Source organism: Camelus ferus, chromosome 8 (assembly GCF_009834535.1).
Source record: "Camelus ferus isolate YT-003-E chromosome 8, BCGSAC_Cfer_1.0, whole genome shotgun sequence".
NCBI classification, from domain to species: Eukaryota; Metazoa; Chordata; class Mammalia; order Artiodactyla; family Camelidae; genus Camelus; species Camelus ferus.
This window is the reverse complement of record NC_045703.1, coordinates 50,380,008-50,399,075: the sequence shown is the minus strand read 5'-3', so window position 1 is coordinate 50,399,075 and position 19,068 is coordinate 50,380,008. Positions and strand designations below refer to the sequence as shown.

The 19,068-nt window shown below is 37.7% G+C and overlaps 1 protein-coding gene across 5 annotated transcripts in view; it reads left to right on the top strand.

Annotated features, from left to right (window-relative positions):
• MAP3K5 (mitogen-activated protein kinase kinase kinase 5) overlaps positions 1 to 19,068 on the top strand; it is a 202,219-nt gene that overhangs the window by 29,152 nt on the left and 153,999 nt on the right. The window contains exon 1 of one of the 5 annotated variants that reach the window (XM_032485005.1): positions 13,152 to 13,299. The exons of the other annotated variants lie outside the window; for them this stretch is intronic. Coding sequence (XP_032340896.1) covers positions 13,167 to 13,299 — 133 coding nt within the window. The 5' untranslated portion in view covers positions 13,152 to 13,166. Of the gene's footprint in view, positions 1 to 13,151; positions 13,300 to 19,068 lie in introns of those variants that run through there. 5 annotated transcript variants of the gene reach the window in all.

Below are 19,068 nucleotides of genomic sequence, written 5' to 3'. Positions count from 1 at the left end.
CTTCTGTTTTCTGCAGTGCGAGACATTTGCTCCAGTCAACCCTTCTCCATTCAGTGTTTTGGTTTCTTTTCTGTTAGGTTTGGCCCATATTTCCCTTCTGTATATGCCTGTGACTGTTTGAGATGATGTCCTCATTTTTTCCTGTGTGCTTTTGAAAGTACAGAAATCAGGACTTCAGCCACCCAGCCAAGCTGCATGAAGAGTAGATCTACGCGTTTGCGTGTCATGTCATGATCTTCCCAACTGACTTTACCTTAAGTTTAGTGGCTTAATTTCCATCTCTTACCAATTTGAATTTTCAAGTAATTACTTTCAAAAGCAACCTTTTAATGTACACTAAACTTGTGTGGTATCTTTCTTAGGATTTTGGTGAAAGAACCAGTGTCTGTTTTTTATTACCCCATATACCATGATAGGCTGGAAAGTATATGATTTAAGTTGTTTAAAGTACTGATATGCTATTTTAATAACTAAGATTAGACTGGCAATTAAGGTGTGCCCATTAAAGTGATTGCTAGCACAATTCATGAAAAAATATCTTTTCAGCCTATCACAGATTTCAGAAAGTGTCACTGCAGTTGTACTGACAGAAGCAGTTAGCTATGTTAGCAAATGCTAGAGAGAATAGCATGCTATTGAAATTAACCTTTACCACCCTTTACAGCCAATGTTGAGAATATACATATATTTATTTTTTATGAGTGTTGATTTAATGGTGGTTTCAAACAGTAAGTTTCTTGCCTTTGTGATCACATAGAAGGTTTTATATTCCAGTCTTGTTTCCAGTTCTGATTCTCTTCAGTCTCTTCAAAACACCTGAGGTAGGCTTATGTCAGTTTTGGAATTCAGCCAAAGTTGAATATTTTAAGAACAAGAAGAACTTCATGTTAAGGAAGCCAGACTAAATAAACTAGGACTTTCTGGTTCTAGCATATTTTATATTTTTATAGTCTTGGTCTTCATAACTGGACATGCATATAATATATTATAGCTTGGTGCTTTGTGTGGCTTACTATAAAAATTACATAAATATAACTTTTCTAAAAATTACAGCACTTTTATTTTTGGGTTATAATTTGGAAGAAGCTTCAAAGAACTGAAAGATATGTGAAGAAAACACCCAATGAAATACTGAGACTATTTTTATTGCACTGATAGATTGGGTTTTTTTTTTATAGGGCTCTTAAACTCTAAGCTCACTTGAAAGAGTTTCCTAACAAGGCTCACTTACTGTTTATTCTCCAAGTACTGTCTCTGAGAAAGGGAGAGAGAAAGATTAGAAGGGTCCAGACTGTATCTCATTTAATCCTCCAAACAAGTGAAGGAAGTACTTTCTTAGATGAGAAATATGGGATTCATTCCTGGTTCAAGATCACAGGTAATAACTGGCCAGTGCAAGATTCCACTTCTGGTGCTTGATTCTAAAAGGTCCTGCTTCGCCCTTGCTGCCTCCACTTAGCTGGGCTGAGTGCTCTCAGAATCAAGGCAGGGAAGCGCTCTATCTTGAAATCATGTGACAGAGAGCTGGCAGGGACCTGATGAGCCATCTGGGTGCAATGTGGAATAGTGGAGAAGACACACTTTTGGAAGACCAGTGTTTCTGGGCCAGCTCTGTCTCATGCCACTGCTTTGTTCCACCTGGGCAGGCCCCAGTTTCACCCCTGCCTGTGTGAGTGACACGAAGTCTGAGCTCTCTCATTCAGTGTGTAGATGTCGAAGATGTGACAGGATGAAGATGGTATCAGTTTTGTCCAAACGTTTTGTTTATCTAAACTGAGGGCTGCCAAGTTCCCTAGTGGTAGGACTTCTTTCTGATTTCTAAGAGAGCACTTGTTCCTCCCCACGAGGGTTCAGCACATCTTTCTGTAAAGGACCAGGTGGTAAACATTTTAGATCTTGTGGGAGGTCCCTCTCGCCACTCCTCATCTCTGCAGGTGTTACTCAGTAGGAGCCACATATAGTATCTAAACAAATAATCCCAGCTGTATTCCAATAAAACTTTATTAATGGACACTGAAATATGAATTTCGTATCATTCACAAAATATCATCCTTTTGATTTTTCCCCCCTCTAACAATTAAAAAATGTAAAAACCATTCTTAGCTTGCAAGCCTTACAAAAACAGGCCTGGCAGGGTTTTTCCCCATGCTGACCTTTGCTCTACATCCACTGCCTCCCCTTGAAAGGTGAATCATTAGGATCTAGTGAGAAGAACTTCATCTGTCAAGTTCCATCTGAGTTTTCAGCTTGGCTCCGCTCTGAACCACAGAATTGTGAGCAAGGCCCTTTGTCTCCTTCAGCGGCCTATAAAATTGACCAGGGATGGAAGTAAAGGGGGAAATAGAACTAAATTTCTAAGATTTCTTCGTGGAATCCCTGTGAATTTGCAAAGGTAAGGCAGCGGATTGTGCTGGGACAGAGCATCTGAATGGAGAGTTTCAAGATCTGGATTCTGATCCTGGTTCTTCTCTAACTTGGAGCGCGTCATTTAAAATCTCCAGAGTGGAGGGTTGGAATAATTGGTCTCTGAGATTCCTTCCAGGCCTCCAATTCTGCACTTTAAAAGTACAACAGTACTGATAAGAGAAGGAATCATTTCAGTCCATAAAGTGAATGAACTGTCATGTTCCCATTCCAGAAGCTCAGGGTTAGTGAGAAGCACAGATTCAAGTCCTGGTTGAGGTGGGGCCTCTGTCAGGGTCCGCACAGAATGTCTTGGGCTTCCAGGAAATAGCCTCTATTGTCAAACGGGGGACGGGGTGGTGTGGGGGGGGGTGAGGGGGTGGGGTGGTTCAGAGGTGACCCCTAACCTGAGATAGAACGGTAAGCAAGAAGGACTTAACAAGGGCTTCAGCATTTAAAAGGAAATGTTGGTATTCCAATAGGTCAATTTAATGGAATGAGTAAGACCATAAAAGTCAGTTACATTTTTACAAGCTTCCATTATGCGTCCTGGCAGCTTTCTAAAGGATAGATTGCAGTTAAAGGATTTCACTGATTTTCTCTATTTGATGATCATTTAACTGTCATTGAATTTGTTCTTCAACTACACTGGTCATTCTCTCATTCTTGTTCTGAGAGGAAACTAATGTTCTATCAAAGATTTTATGGAAATTTGTCATACTTCCATACACGAGACTATCTCTCAGAGATGGCAAAGGCCAAGTTAACAACAGCCCTTCCAGCCCCCTGCACTGTAGGCAGTAAATTTCTATAAAGGCTGAGAGACAGTGGTATAGATGTCAGTGATACAGATGACAGTGATACAGATGTCAGTGATGCAGAGCTACTCCAGGTAGACAGACCCCCAACTAGCAGGGTCTCAAAAAAATTTTTTTAAATGAACATCAGTTTTAGGAAGTGTAGCTAGAATAGGCCTTATTATTCTCCTACTTTGCTTATGAGAAAACTGAACCACAAAGAAGTTACATTTGTTCATTCATGGTAAATGATTTAAGGTTGCTGCTTAAAACCAGGAGCACACTTTTCTTAGAAGCAGTATTATAGATGGTGGTTAGATTTGGGACTAGGCTATAAGTAGCCTTGTTAACTAAGTGTCCCTGAAGTATGAAACCCATTCATCTATTTAAACATTCAGCCAAAGTGTGTTCCTGCCAACCTAAAACAGGGACTTTGACCACATCTTTCCTTGTGTTAGAATCAGTAACTTTTGTGTTCATATAGCTTCTGGTAGCATCTTGGGTGGATGTCGTCAGAGCATTACTTTGGATCACTGGTGATGAGAGGAGGGGCTGTGGTGAGGTAGGGGACTAAGGAAGGACTGGGAGGCTGCAGGGAGAGTGGGGAGGCCAGGCAGAGGGGAGGAAGAAGGATGCTCAATGAAGGAGAAAGTGATGCCAGAAGAGGATCCTTTAACATTTTGACCTTCGTCCCCTCCAGACCTATTTATGGCCCTTGATTTCCTGCTGATGTGAGACTCTGGGACACTGCTTTGCTCAAGGCCACCTCACTCCCTCTCAGGGGGCTTAGGATTAGAGGGCTGTCTGCTTCCCCTTCCCCTGCCCCTAGCCCTTACATCCCTAGCCTTTTTCTAGCCAGGCTCGCTGCAGATTGCAATCTTTTACTCAGCCTTTCACCCAGTAGCAACAGTGGCTAGCAGGAAGGAAGCACATGCAAGTTGAAATTTTAAGAATTTAGCCTTTCTGTTTTCATCTGTATTGTGTTCTCACTTTACTTGGGCTGGTGATGGAAGTCGCCTATTTGGGCCACGTCACTGGACAGACATCCGAACTTTCTGGGTTTGGTTCCATTTGCTTCCAGCGCAGCTCCTTAGGACTTCTGATCTTACTTGATAAAAGGAAAACAAAACAAACATAACCTTTGTCTCCTGTCTATCCCAGACTGAGAAGTTCCCAAGAGTCTTCCAGCCCACTTCTGCAATTTCTCCTTTTAAATCTAGTGAGGCTTTCGAATACACTGTCTCATACTTTGAGGGAGAAGGTGAAATCAGTATTTCCGAAATAGTGGTCCCCATGAACCATTTAAAAAAAATTGGAAGACCTATATGTGTTTGTCAACATTTTATTTTTCCAAGTAAGGAGATTATAAAGCAAGGAAAAGAAAACTCAACAGCCAGCCAGCTTCTGCCACGACTTGTTAAAAAGAAAAGACATTTTTATGTTAAATTAGAGAAGACATAACCTGAGCATGAAGAATAGCTTTTTGCATACAGTAAGTGTATGGAAAAACGGATTATTTGTTATTCTTTTTCCCATTTCGCCCGTGATGAATGAAAACTTGATCATGCCACTCTAGGGAGCCGTGTCTGAGAACCTCTGATCTAAACGACCTTAGAGCCTCTTCCCACCTCCAGTCACTGCCTCTTCACACCAGGCACAAGTCTTAGCAAAATAATCAAAAGAGCAAACATATGCAGACTCATAAGGAAAAAGTCTAATTTAGAAAGGGATTTTAAAAAATACCCCCGTGGAGCCCCCACATGGTTTTTCTCTGGGCCTTTACCACTGTGTTTCTTCTTGCTTCTTGGAGGCAAAGTTATACTTTTCCAAAAAGAGCTTGTTTAGAAAACTGGGGGGGGAAAAAAAAAGCAGTGCTAAAAAGAAAACTCCAGAGCACAAAAATAAACTCGTTTTTAGAACACCCATTTCTTACCCCAAATAGTTAACTACAGATTGTCGCCACTGGTCCTGCTTCCCAGGCTCCTGGGATCCTGGCTTCTAGCCTCAGCTTGGGCGCCTTTAGTCTGCTTAAGATACTCAGCAGCAGTAGTTCAAGTTGGTTCCACCTCAAGGTGAAGCCTAATTAGATGCGCACAGCTTGGCCTGGTCTCACCAGTGGCTGAGGCTGGTGTCAGCCTTCTGGGGGTTCTCTGCTACAAGTCAGTTCCCCTCTGGTGGCTACAGGGACTGTCCCCGGCTTCCTGTTTTGGAGGCCTGGTTAGAGGCCCTTTCAGTTCCTGTTTCGGGTTTGCAGGATAAAATTGTTTCACCGCTTCTTGGTGGAGCCGTGGGAGATTGACAAGCACAAAGCCCAATGAATGTGCAAGTCTCCACCAACAGGTACCAACTAGTTCTTCTTTCCAAGGAGTTGCCCCAGTGGCCCCTTAAAACAGCACCGTACTTGGCCTGGGGCACAATGAGCGTTGACAATGTAGTAAATGAGTTGGGAGTGGGCAGTGTTGCAGAAAGGACCTGCAGCTGTGTGAGTATCAGGAAGAAACCAGTCCCCGACAGCCTTGGGAAAGGTATATCTTGAAGGAAACAGCCTCACTGTCCTATAAACTGGATATAGATAAGTGGGGAAACTGGCTATGGTTAAGAAAGATACCCCTTGTGGGGAGGGTATAGCTCAAGTGGTAGATCACATGCTTGGCATACTTGAGGTCCTGGGTTCAATCCCCAGTACCTCCTCTAAAAGTAAATAAACCTAATTACCTCCCCCCACCAAGATAAAATAAAATAAAATGATACAATAGGAAATAAATATATATATAATAAATAAAAAATAAAGATACCCCTTATTTTCAGGGAGCAAAATTAGATTTGCAAATTTTATTACTGGTATAAAAGAAAAATAAGAAAGCAAAGCAAAATTATAAATTATTTAAACATCCACTGGTGATTCTAATACACTGACTTCTTTAGTTGCTTTAATATATTGGCGTTTCTCTCTGGCTGGAGATGTTGACTAAAGAAACATCTCAAAATGTGTGTCAGATTTTTGGAGAAGAAAGGGTATGAGAAAGAGCTGATTTTTAAAGCCTTGTTTAATTATTCCAAAAATTGTAAAAAGTGAGTACTTACATCTTAAGTGAGTTTTATTTTGTAGTGGTTTTTTTTTTTCTAAAGAAAATATGAAAACTAAAAGATACAGAACCCATGCTATACTGTGATAATTTTCTTAAGGGACACAGAAGAGAGGAGAGAAATTTAAGTATTTCTAGCAGCTCCTACTGAAAGTCATAGCAGAGCAGATCTGTGTAACTTAAATGCCTCAGAAGTTGTATAAGGTGTCAGTAAACATTCCATTCCAAGCAGACCTTTTCAGGTGCAGTAGGCAATCAACAATGGGCAAGGTGATTGCCTTTGGTATATGATTCATACAGGAAGGAAGTTATATCCCTTTGTAGAGCAAGGCTCTAAAGTGTTTGTGACCAATTATATTAGTATTTTCCCAACACTTTCAGTCTGTTTTAAAGACTCTTAAGAAACATAAACATGGAGGGGAGCTATCCTAGTGAATTATCAGTGGCTGGCAGGCCATCTGTCTGTTGACTCCAAACCATATAAAACCAAGTATTTGCCTAAGCCGGAGAATTCACCCTCTTTTAAAAAATCTTAGTTACTCCTATTTCTTATTTAAAAGTCATCCAAAAAGAATTAAATACACCCAGGCTATTACATGTCAAATATCTCTTGATGTCACATTCAAGTTTTCTAATATGTTTAGAAATCTGTTGTATCTCTACCAAACAGTATTCATCTGTATTGCTGTGGACAGTTATTACTTGCATTACTATCGGTTTTACACAACGTAATGTTTATCACAGAAACATTGTAAAATGGTCTTATCATCACTAGAAGGACGATCAAGGGTGCTCATCTTTTTAAAATCAGATCGTTCCCAGGGGGTGGCTTGACCGGAACCAAGTCAGAAATACATCAGTGTGTTGTCTGCAGTGTCTGCAAATCCAAATTCATTCTCAGACGAGGAAATCATCATCATTACTAATGGGAACTTCAGTAGTCTAGACCACTCCAAGTAGGTTAATTTTTTGGAGGGAAAAAAATGCTTATAATGTTTTAGAGGGCTGGCAAATTGCTGTAAAACTCCACATGCCAAATATATTACTTTGATCTTGTAATTTATGGCAAGTCCTACCCAAACGCACACCATGCATTACTGTGTGCTGGGTGCTGTGCCAATCACTCTACATGCCTGATCTTATTTAATCTTTAAAACAGCTTTATGAGGCAGACAACATCAATGGGTCAGTTTTACATACGAGGAAACTTGAGACCCTGCAGACTTAACCCACTTTCCCAGTGCCGTGTGTCTACTAAGAGGCAAAACCAAGAATCTGTTCATTTATAACTATATTCTCCTGTCTCCTAGAAATAAATCTTCTGTTTGAGAACATTTAAATTATTATTAATACCATGATTACAGTCTTCTTATCAGTAGACATTTGTTGTCTACTTAAAATATGCAAGATTTCTTCTTAAGGTCTGCACAGAATTCGGTTAGAGTGCAATTTCTGCCTGTTATGATCCTACAGTCTGCCCTCTGAATTCAACAGTTTAATAAATAATTGTTGGTAGTCTACCACATGCAGAGTGATGCTCTAAGTAGTGAAAAAATGAAAAATCCAAGGGAATTTTTTTTAAAGAACTCCATGTTGTAGGTGATTTCACTGAACTGTACACATGAGAACAATGTTCATTACTGTTTTAATAGATATGAAAATGCACTGAAAATAAAAATCTTACACATCTGTAAACTAGGTGTTAGGCACTTCACCTTATTTTTATATGAAATCAGTATCATGTTGAAAGTTACTTAAATAAATACCCAGATTTTATTAAAAATCTTTAAGGTCTTTTACAAATATTGACAAAAATCTCTTTAAATTGACTTCAAGGGGGTGTGATACTTTTTTTATGAAGAAGAATTTATCTACTGACTCATAGAAACAAATGGAGTTATTACCTGAGAATTTGAATCTTTTTTCTTGTATATTATTTTTCTAGTAGTGAAATTCGATCTGTATTTAAACTCTCTTATATTAATCTTTTCAATTTCTGTAAACATCTAGGCTGTTTTAGGTAATTGTGACAAGCTAGCAATGAAGTATCAATTTAGTATTCCTTAGGCCTGTAGTCCATAATAAAATTATGTTGCTTGTTTGTTGGCGGTTCCTGGAGTGTATGTATGGTTCTTTGTTGACAGAAAATAGTCACTTCAAGGCCAGGTTATTGAATGGCTGGGCCAGAATGAGAACAGTAAACAAACAAATGAAATTTAATTTAGATACTGGAATCTAAATGGCAGACATGTATTAGATCCATTGTTGATGCAAAACCATATCTGTATTACGGTGTACATAAAAATGACTACGGTTGCAATCTACCTTTCAAGTTTCTAAGTAACATTATGAATGTATACTTTACAGAACATTTCTAATTACTTCTGAGTCACACGCATAGAGTTGATGTATGTTAGCTCTACCAAGACAATTCCGAGATTTTTAGGAATTGGTCTTGGGAAACCAGCTTTGGTTGATACAGTGAAAATTCAGATCTGGACAGTAGGATTTCAGTTTTTAGTTTTTCATAACTAACTCTTGATCAGTTTACTGCTGACTGTTTATATACAATCAGAGTAAGAAAAGGTTTATGGACTATGCAGAGGGGTAGAGAGTCTGGCTTTAAAACTTAATGTATCTCTTAACGTGTGTATGTGTGTGTGTGTGTGTTACTAGTTGCAAAACAGAGCTGGGGTGTAGGTTGCTTGGCTTGACCTAGTGAAATTCAAGAACAATGTTGTAGCTTGCACGTGAGTTATGACGAGAATAGTTGGCTTCACTATTCTTGCCCAGCAACTTAGTGCTGCCAATAGTTTTTGTGCTCAAAGTACACTTGGCAGTTGGTAAATCTGAAATAAAGTTGGAAAGAAAATTCTGGCCAAGACTCTTCACAGAGTCCTAGACTCTTCTTTCCTTTATAAATTCAGTAGTGTAGAGAATTTATTTAATCATTAAATATGACACATGAGTGGGTTACCCAAGGACTGATCCTGCTGTGTTTATTAGACAGTTGACCTGCAGATCTACATTGCTTTGTTTCCAAAGTCTGAAATTAAGGGTTGTCAGCATTATGAAATCTTTGCACAGTCAGCTATGCTTTTGACTTAACATTTAATTTCCAGGAGTATTTCTTTAGTGTTTACTAGTCCATCTACCATATATTAAAATGAGTGGCACACCTGTGTCATAAGTATTTATTTTGATTAATTTATGTCACATCAGAGTATAAGTGACAGAAATTTATAATTATTACGAACATCATATGCTTACAAAGTTCACTTTTTAAGGTTCTTTTGAAGAATTGAGTTAGATGCAAAGATACACTAATTAAGACAATAGATTGCAGGAGCCTTTAAAAGCTGATAATGTGTAAATATTCATCAGTGTTCACTAATGACAGGGTTAGGGAATGGCTTGTTTGGGTTTTTGGGAAGTTTAAAAGTTCAGCCAGAATCCTTCTGTTCTTCATTCTTTGTTTAAGGGAACAGAAGTCAGGAAAAAGTCAGACAAGAATTGTAGGTGACTGAACTTAAGTAACCTCTGTGGAGTTTTATGGTTACACTTGTAACTGTCATTTGGTGCCTATTTATCAAATCTTTGAGAAGGTAAAACCTTGATATCATGAGAGTGACACTCTTCTATGTCAGCCAAATCTCTTACATACTTAGAACTAAAGTTAAGATATTGCTATATCTCTCTGGTTTGCCTCCAACATCGACACATATTTTCACTATTTGGTGAGAGGTAGATAAGTAATGGAAAAGTGCTACTTCATAATTTCCAAGCTTCACGGAGCTCAGGATTCTGCATTGAGTCTGGTTTTAATAAAGAAGCAGATTTCGTTTGTTAAATACATAGTGAACATTCTTCATGATGGAGTCTCTTGATTATCCAGGCTGGTAGCTTCTTCTTATTACCTATGTCCATTCATTTTCCATCTGGAATAGCCCAAGAAGGGCCAGACACCATCTTTAGAAGCAACTAAGTTGTTCACACAAAAGTTGTTGCCACTGTGTTGTAACACTGCTTGGGAATTCTAGAAGCAAAATTGTCCTATCATATTTATTTACGTTGGCGTGCTGTAATTTCCCCAGACCACTGCTATTTAATAGGTTTGTGCTTTCCTCTGAAAATATCATTAGACATGTTGGAGTAAGTTTGCAGGGGCAGATGTATAAAGCAGCCCTGATTTTTCTGTTTTCAAATTCTACTTTTTTGAGTTGGTTCTCCTTGGTTTTTTTCATCAGGGGAGCAAGAGCATGTTATGGAAACAAGAGTTCTGTGCCAGAGGATAAACCAACTTAATTTGAGAAGATTTTCTAAGAGCATTAAAGAGAAAAAAAAAAAAAAAAAAAGCTATGATTGGAGAATCCAAGGCCCTAATCTGCTTTCAGTTTTCAGTTACCTGATCTAAATGCTGAAAGCTCTGTTGAAGACTTGGACTGGCTTATAAGCTTCTGATGACTTTGTATTTAGTCTATGAGAATTCCCTTCAAAAGACTTGTAATTGTCCCCCTTAGTCACAGAAGAAAGTGTTGCCCAACATTTGAGCCATAATATGTACTTAATATGTGGTCACCAGGAAAATTCCTTCCTGAATCCAGCATATTGTGTAATTATTTATGAGCTGGACCTTAGCATTCTTTTTTCATTTAAGCTAAGGATAATCATGGCACTAGGTAACTTTCTACTTTTTAGTCTCTCTTTAAGATCTGCGTAATTTTTTATTACATGTTTATGTTAGTCTATTTCTTCCCTCTTAAAATAATCTCTTACAAGCTATTAAATACATCTTAATTTGTTTACTTGATTCTTTGGGGAATATTTAAAAAAGCTGTTGCTCCATAAGTCTTGCATCATATATGAAATGACTAAGAAGGAGCAACTGAAAAAGCCAAGTCCAATGTTGTAGGATAACAAGAAATCTTTTGTTAGAAAGGTCTGACATAGAAGGAGCAGTTTCAGGTACTTTAAAGGATCATTAAAATATAATTCCATGTCTCTTTTCCTTGTCTGTCTTGTTTATCCTGTATCTCTGGTACCTAATATTGCACTTGGCATGCAGTAGGCACTTAAGACATATCAATGTACTAAATGAATCAATATTTCACTTCTCCCTCTTGCTATTAGTTATTGATTTTGATATCTGCCTTTTCTACTTAAGTGTGAGTTGAGTTTTAGGTGGCAAATATATTTTATGGATCTTGACATCTCCCAGGTCTTTATATCTGTGTTTGACCTACAGATCTGTGTTTGATCCTGAAGTGGCCGCACTTACTGATGCTTATATAGAATAGAATTCAATGAAATCAACCCTTCCATTGAGGGGCTCACAGTCTAGTACAGGAGACCAGCCTATAAACATAGAATAGGTTTGCTGATTGCTGATTGCTGTACTAGAGGTGTATATAAAGTGTTCTGAGAATACAAATGACAGAGAATTTTCCTTGAGGAGGAAGGGAGTATGGAAGAGGTTGGCTAGAGGTTTGGACAGGAGGTGATTTTGAATTGAGTTTTGAAGGGTAACAGTGATAACACTTATTATGTGCTAGGTGTTTTAAGCTATGAGAATAAGGGAGTCTCCCCATAAGAAGGAGGCAGAAGAGTAAGAGGGTCTATGATGGAACCAAGACAACACCAGCATTTAAAGATGGACAGAGGAAGGCATCAACTTGTGAGAAAGAGAAGTGGTCAAGAAGTAGGACAATGGATGGGGGGAGAGTTCAGAGAGTGGAAGAAAGAGAAAGACAGAGTGAGCTAGCTGAAAGCGACATAAAGACGGTTTGTCAGAAGTCAGTACAGTTGAATGTTTCAGGGAGTAACTGGACTCGGAGATTAGAAAGCCCCTGATAATTTTTGCCAGAGCAATTTCAGGAGAGTAGGTGGTGGTGGTTGTCCAAAATAGCATCTTGAGTGATTGCTGGTCAAGAACAGGAGGTACATAACATGGAGCTTTCTTTAAAGAAATGTGTTCGTACCAAACCATAAATGCTGGAGAGGGTGTGGAGAAAAGGGAACCCTCGTACATTGTTGGTGGGAATGTAATTTAGTGCAGCCACTATGGAAAACAGTATGGAGATTCCTTAAAAAACTAAAAATAGAGTTACCATTTGATCCAGCAATCCCTCTCCTGGGCATAAAGCTGGAGAACACTCTAATTTGAAAAGATACATGCACCCCAATGTTCATAGCAGCACTATTTACAGTATCAAGACATGGAAACAACCTAAATGTCCATCAATAGCAGAATGGATAAGGAAGATGTGGTGTATATGTATACAGTGGAATACTACTCAGCCATAAAAGAGAATAAAATAATACCATTTGCAGCAACATGGATGGACCTAGAGATTATCACAGTAAATGAAGTAAGTCAGACATAGAAAGACAAATACATGGTATCACTTACATGTGGAATCTAAAAAGTGATACAAATGAACTTATTTATAAAACAGTAAGAGACTGACAGACATAGAAAACAAATTTATGATTACCAATGGGGAAAGTGGGGGAAGGATAAATTAGGAGTTTGAGACTAGCAGATATAAACTACTACATATAAAATAGGTAAACAACAGTGTCCTACTGTATAGCACAGGGAACCATATTCAAAAGCTTGTAATAACCTATTATGAAAAAGAATCTATATCTATATCTATAACTGAACCACTATGCTGTACATCAGAAACTAACACCATATTGTAAATCAACTATACTTTAATATAAAAGAAATAAAATATCTATACATAAACGTAATAAAAATTAAAAAGAAAGAAAGAAAGAAATGTGTTGTTGAGAGAAGCAGAAAGAGAAGGCAGTTCCTGTAAGCAGCGCATTCTGCTCCCAGGGTAAGGGACCTTGCCTGGTCCTGCCAGTGTTCATGCCTCAGAGACAGAATGAGGTCAGTGAGCCTTTGTGGGCTCAGGTATTATTTAACATTGTTTCTGTGGGAACGTGCAATACAAATTCTCAACCACTTTCTTCCAGGGAGAACTTCTGGGGCACTACCCTTTGTAAGTGTACTTGTTTTCTTGTTAATTGTAATTAGCTGAAAGTAGAGTTTCTTTTCCTTATGAGATTCCGTAACTTAAATTAATTCACAGTGATACAGCGTAAATTGAGGGTTCTTTTCTGGCTGAACTTAGTTTGCAAGAAGTGTAGGACTTGTTCAGGAAGTGAAAGTGTTCACTAAGAAAATGGATTGCTCAGGCTAGGTAAGGTTTTTCATTCTGTCTCCAGTGGCTGGACTTCACAGGCTGTTGAAACCTAAAAAATAAAAATTGAGAACAAAATTATTTTCTCAGCCACTTGAAACACTTCATTGCATATAACACTGGCCACTTATAAGTAAAAATGATTCATTCTTTAAAAGAGTTTGTTTGTTTGGGGTTTTTTTTTTGTTTGTTTGTTTGTTTTTTTGGTTTTTTTTTGCTCAGTGCCATCTCGCTTTGTAAACCTACAAAGGAAACACTTTTTTTTTTCTTAAACTCTGATTGCTTTTTAAGCTTTCTTCACCTTAGGTTCCAAACCACTCCCGAATGGACGGCTGTTCTGACTACATCACTGGTATAAACCCTGGACTACTTTGAAGGTGCTCTCGCTATCAGATAGGCTCATTCATTTGTATTTTGTGTCTGTCCATTCCAAAAGACGCTCCCTCACCCTCAAAAAAGAATCTTATCTGAATAGTAGCTACTGTTTTACTGGCTTATCTTGGAATCAGCTCTCTTTCAGCCTTATCTTTTATGCATCCAATGAAGGACACATGTTTCTGGTGTTGACAGATTTTCTCATGGTGCCCCCTTAACCTTAGTGTCACACTTAGGGGAGTGGAGAGGGAAGGAACACATTTACTTAGAAACCTTTGCTTAGAAACATTTCCTTTACCTAAGGATGACTTCACCAGGGACTAAGGCCTTTCTGTCTTTCCTCCTCCTTCTCTTTTTCCTTCCCCTTCCCCTCCCTTTCCCGCCGCCTCCTTTTTTTATTCCTTTCTTCCTTCCTTCTTTCCTTCTTTCCTTCCTTCTCTCCTCACCTCTCCTTTCCTTCCTTCCTTCTAATACTAGGAGACACATTACAGAGCCAAATCTTTTGAAAACTGACCTTGAAAATCAGTTCTCAGGGTGAAATTGAATTTTCAAAAAGAGCATTCCAAAAAGAACATATTTTTAAATATTGGGTTGTCAAGTACAGACTCTTCTTTGATACTAATAAAAATGATAATGATAATGTTACCAAGTCCAAACTTGTTCCACTTGCCGCACGACCAGACAGTAAATCGGGAGACGAGGTGTTTGGGCAAGGAATAGCGACTTTATTCGGAAAGCAAGCAGACCAAGAAGATGGCAGACTAATGTCTTGGAGAACTATCTTCCAAGTCAGAATTCAGGCTCCTTTTATACTAAAAAGGGGACAGAGTGTGGTTGGTTGTTGCAAACTTCTTGCTGTAGGAATTCTTTGTTCTTGCAGCTGTCCACATGGGTCAGATCATGGTGCCCCTGTAAAACCTCTAACAAACATTATCTTCTATTCTGCAACTTGTTACCTTTATATAAGTGCAAAAGTGTTAATATCCTTAAAGGTCAGAGCCTTGAGAATAGGCTCTCCTTTATATTTCAGGCTGAAGGCAACATTCTTTTACAAAAGGTGCAGATCTATTAAGACTAAGCCTAGAAAACAGGGCACAGGGTTAAAGCCGAAGGAACAGATCTAATTATGGAGTCAGATTTGTTCTTTTCTGTTATAGTAATAAGAAAAAGATTGCAGTAAAGGTTTCCTTGCTTGGTTTTCTAGCAGCAAAAATATGAGTGATCAGCTGGATTCCAGTGAAATTAACAAAATACTACCTTTGTTGGTATCCGTTGTATCCCTGGTATCTTTTTTTAGCCCAGATCCCCGAGAACTGTAGGTTTAACCGTCAGCTGTACACCCCATACCTGCTTATGGTCACACCAGCACCTCAAACTCATTTCCCCACAGAAATTGTTCTCCTTCGCTAGTTTGTAACATCTCATTAAATGGCACTCAATTTTTTTTTTAGGTGAATTATACTATTTTTTTAAAACTGAAGTACAGTCAGTTATAATTTGTCAGTTTCTGGTGTACAGCATAATGTCTCAGTCATATATATATATTTGTTTGTTTGTTTTTATATTCTTTTTCATTAAAGGTTATTACAAGATATTGAATATAGCTCCCTGTGCTATACAGAGGAAATTTGGGTTTTTTAAAATCTATTTTTACATATAGTAGTTAAGGCACTCAATTTTCCTAACCAGAAACCTGCTCCAGATTCTTTTAAAATAATCACATATTATATATATGTCAAGAATATCAGTCCTTTATTTTTCCAAATGTATTACATTATTTCCTTAGTTTGGTATTTAGTGTAATTTTTGTGTTAATTCTTGACACATTTTTATTAGTCAAAACTATTATCATTTGTGAATTTTACTATTGCTCTTAAGTGCAGATTCTTGCTTCATGCATAGACCTGAGAATTATTTGTATTTCCTTCAAGAAAGTTTAATTAATCTTCTTTTTACACTCGACTCCTTCCTCCATCTTGAATTTATTTTGTTGTAATGATGTAGGAAAAGTGATGTGTCTATATTACAGTGTACTGTGATTGACAAAAGGCGACAACCTATGAGTTAAGTGAAATTTATAAACATAATATTTCTTTAAATAGCCCCTAATATTTGTTCATGGCAAGTCTGAACTACATCCATTATTTCTGTAAGTGATCTTTTTCCTTGCTCTTAATATTACCTAATGACCTTGGTCCATTTCTTCGAGGAAAAGGTGCCCCTACATGGCCTCCCCTTCCCCTGGGGGAAGAGGCAAACTTAGTAACAGCCATTTAGTTTTTAGTTTACCGGAGTCATTTGCTTTTCTTTTAATGTAGCACGTCGATGTGCTTAGAGTTACTGATGTACGTAGGAGCTGTCTGCTCCAAACTTCCATTCTTTCCTCTTTTATTCATTCGTTCATTCGTTCATTCATTCATTCATTCATTCAATAAGCATCTAATGGGTCTGCATCTCGTGCCAGACTTTGGAGATGGAGAGCAGCTGGGCCATGGCCTTGCCCACAGAACACTCAGGTGGTGGTCTTCACTCTTCCATCTCCTATTTGTTCTTCTGTTTCCTATTACCCCTTCCCACCTCTGGATACTTCTCTCTTCTTTTTATTCTTTTAAATTTGTTTTTAAAATTGAGATACAATATATACAATAAAATTAACTTTTAAAATAGTCTAATTCATGGTTTTTAGTAAATTCACAAGGTGTGCAACCATCATCAGTACATTTTCATCACCTTGGAAATAACCTGTACCCATGAGTGGTTACTGCCCATGTTCCCCTGCACCCCCCCAGCCCCTGGCAACTATAATTCTGCTTTCTGTCTTAATTTCACTGTTTCAGATATTTCATATAAATAAAATCATATAGTATGTAGCATTTTGTGACTGTCTTCTTTCACTTAGCGTGATGTTTTCAAACTTTATCTATGTTGTAACCAAGAGTCCTTTTTTCATTTCTTTTTCTAGCTGAGTACTATTTTATTGTATGGGTATATAAACATATTATAATATATCAGTTGATGGACATTTGGGTTGCTTCCACTTTTTGGCTATTATGAATAAAGCTACACTGAACATCCATATACGAATTTTGGGGTGGATATATATGTTCACGTCTCTTAATTATATTCCTAGGAGTAGAATTGCTGTTTCTTACGATGACTAAACTTTTTTTTTTAATTTTTTATTTATTTTTTCATTTCATTTTTTGTAGGGGAGGTAATTAGGTTTGTTTGTTTGTTTATTTATTTTTGGTGGAGGTACTGGGGATTGAACCCAGGACCTAGTGCATGTTAAGGAGGCAGTTACCACTGAGCTATACCTTCCCTTCCCCCTCTAAACTTTTTGAAGAACCACTGAAACATTTTCTAAAGTGGCTACACCATTTTCTGGTACCACCAACCATGTATGAGGGTTCATTTATCCACATCCTTACCAATGCATGTTAATTGTCTGTCATTTTGATTCTAGCTATCCTAGTAGGTATGTAATGGTACCTCATTGTGGTTTTGACTTGCATTTTCCTAATGACTAATGATGTTTTCATGTGCTTGTGGCCATTTGTATATCTTTTTTGGAGATCTGTCTCATCAGATCTTTTACCCATTTTAAAATTCATCTCTTTATTGCTGAATTGTAATAGTTCTTTACGTATTCTGCATGTAAGTCCCTTATCAGATATATAATTTGCAAATAGTTTCTCCCATTTTGTGGGTTATTTTTTCATTTTCTTAATAATGTCCTTTGAAGCACAAAAGTTTTTAATTTTGATGAAGTCAGATTTATCTGTTCCTCTTTTGTTGCTGGTACTTTGGATATCTTACTACGTAAGAAATTGTTGCCCGATCTGAGGTCATGAAGATTTACATCTGTGTTTTCTTCTAAGACTTTTACAGTTTTTGCTGTTGAATATAGGTCATTGATCCACTTTGAGTTCATTTTTAAATATCATGTGAGGTAGGGGTCCCACTTCATTCTTTTGCATATGGATATCCAGTTGTCTCAGCACCATTTATTGAAAAGACCATTCATTCTTTCACCAACGAATTTTCTTGGCACCCTTGTCAGAAATCAATTAACTATAAATGCGTGAGTTTATTTTTGAGTTCTGTTCCATTGATCTATATGTTTATCTCTAAGCTAGTATTATGTAATCTTGGTTACTTTAGCTTTGTATTAAGTTTTGAAAAGAAAGGGACTCTGAAAAGGATGTATAAGGCCTCCAGCTTTGTTCTTCTTTTTCAAGGCTGTTTTGGCTATTTTGGTTCCCTTGTATTTTCATATGAATTTTGGGCTTGTTCATTTCTGTAAAAAAGACAGTTGGGTCTTCTTACTATTTTTAACTGTCCCTGATATCCTTTTCTTTCTCTTTAAAATGTTTCTCTTGCCTTTCTTGGCTTTTATAACAGCAGGGTCTCAACTTTTGCTTTTGTTGAGAAAAATATTTTCCTTTTAATTTTTGGCTATTGAACTGATTATTGAACCGTGGATTACAGAGTTTTCAGATTTTTGGCACTTATTGTCATTTATCACACCCAGGAGTGGCTAGATTTCACTTCCTCCCTCCCTGCCTTCCTTCCTTGCTTCTTTTCCTGCTTTTTTCCTCTCCTTGCTTCTTTCCTTCTTTTAGTTCCTTTCATCCTTCCTTCCTGTGGGTTTGGCACTTAACAAAATTAGGGATAGTAGAGTCTGACTTCAGGATAAACAGGGAATCACTATTTACCTTTATCTGCTTATCACCTAAAATTTAAATATTTAAATGTGAAAAGTCAAAATACTTTTTGAAAGGGTTAGTGTCCCTTGTGATTTGGTTTCTCATACAGAACATAGAAAATCTGGGTTTTTGTAAGAAAAAAACTTATGGAAATGTTAATTTCCCTATAGCATACTTATTATATTAGTTCATGTTCTTTCTAAAAGTCATCCCAGTCTGCAAATATTTCCAGGGAGAGTGGTTTAGCACTCTGTGTTTTACAGACTCCACATCTTAGTGTTAAGATATTAGATGAAGAAATGGAGTTTATTATAGATTTAAATTGCCCAATATGGTCTTAGGCTGGTGTAATGTGATACCTTCTCTGAACTGTTACCTTAATATGGGCGATCACATTGAAATGCTCTTTGCTTTGTAAATCTTTCAATGACCTCTGTCCCCAAGCACAAATTCCGACCTGTCTAGTTTTGTTGAACCAGATATC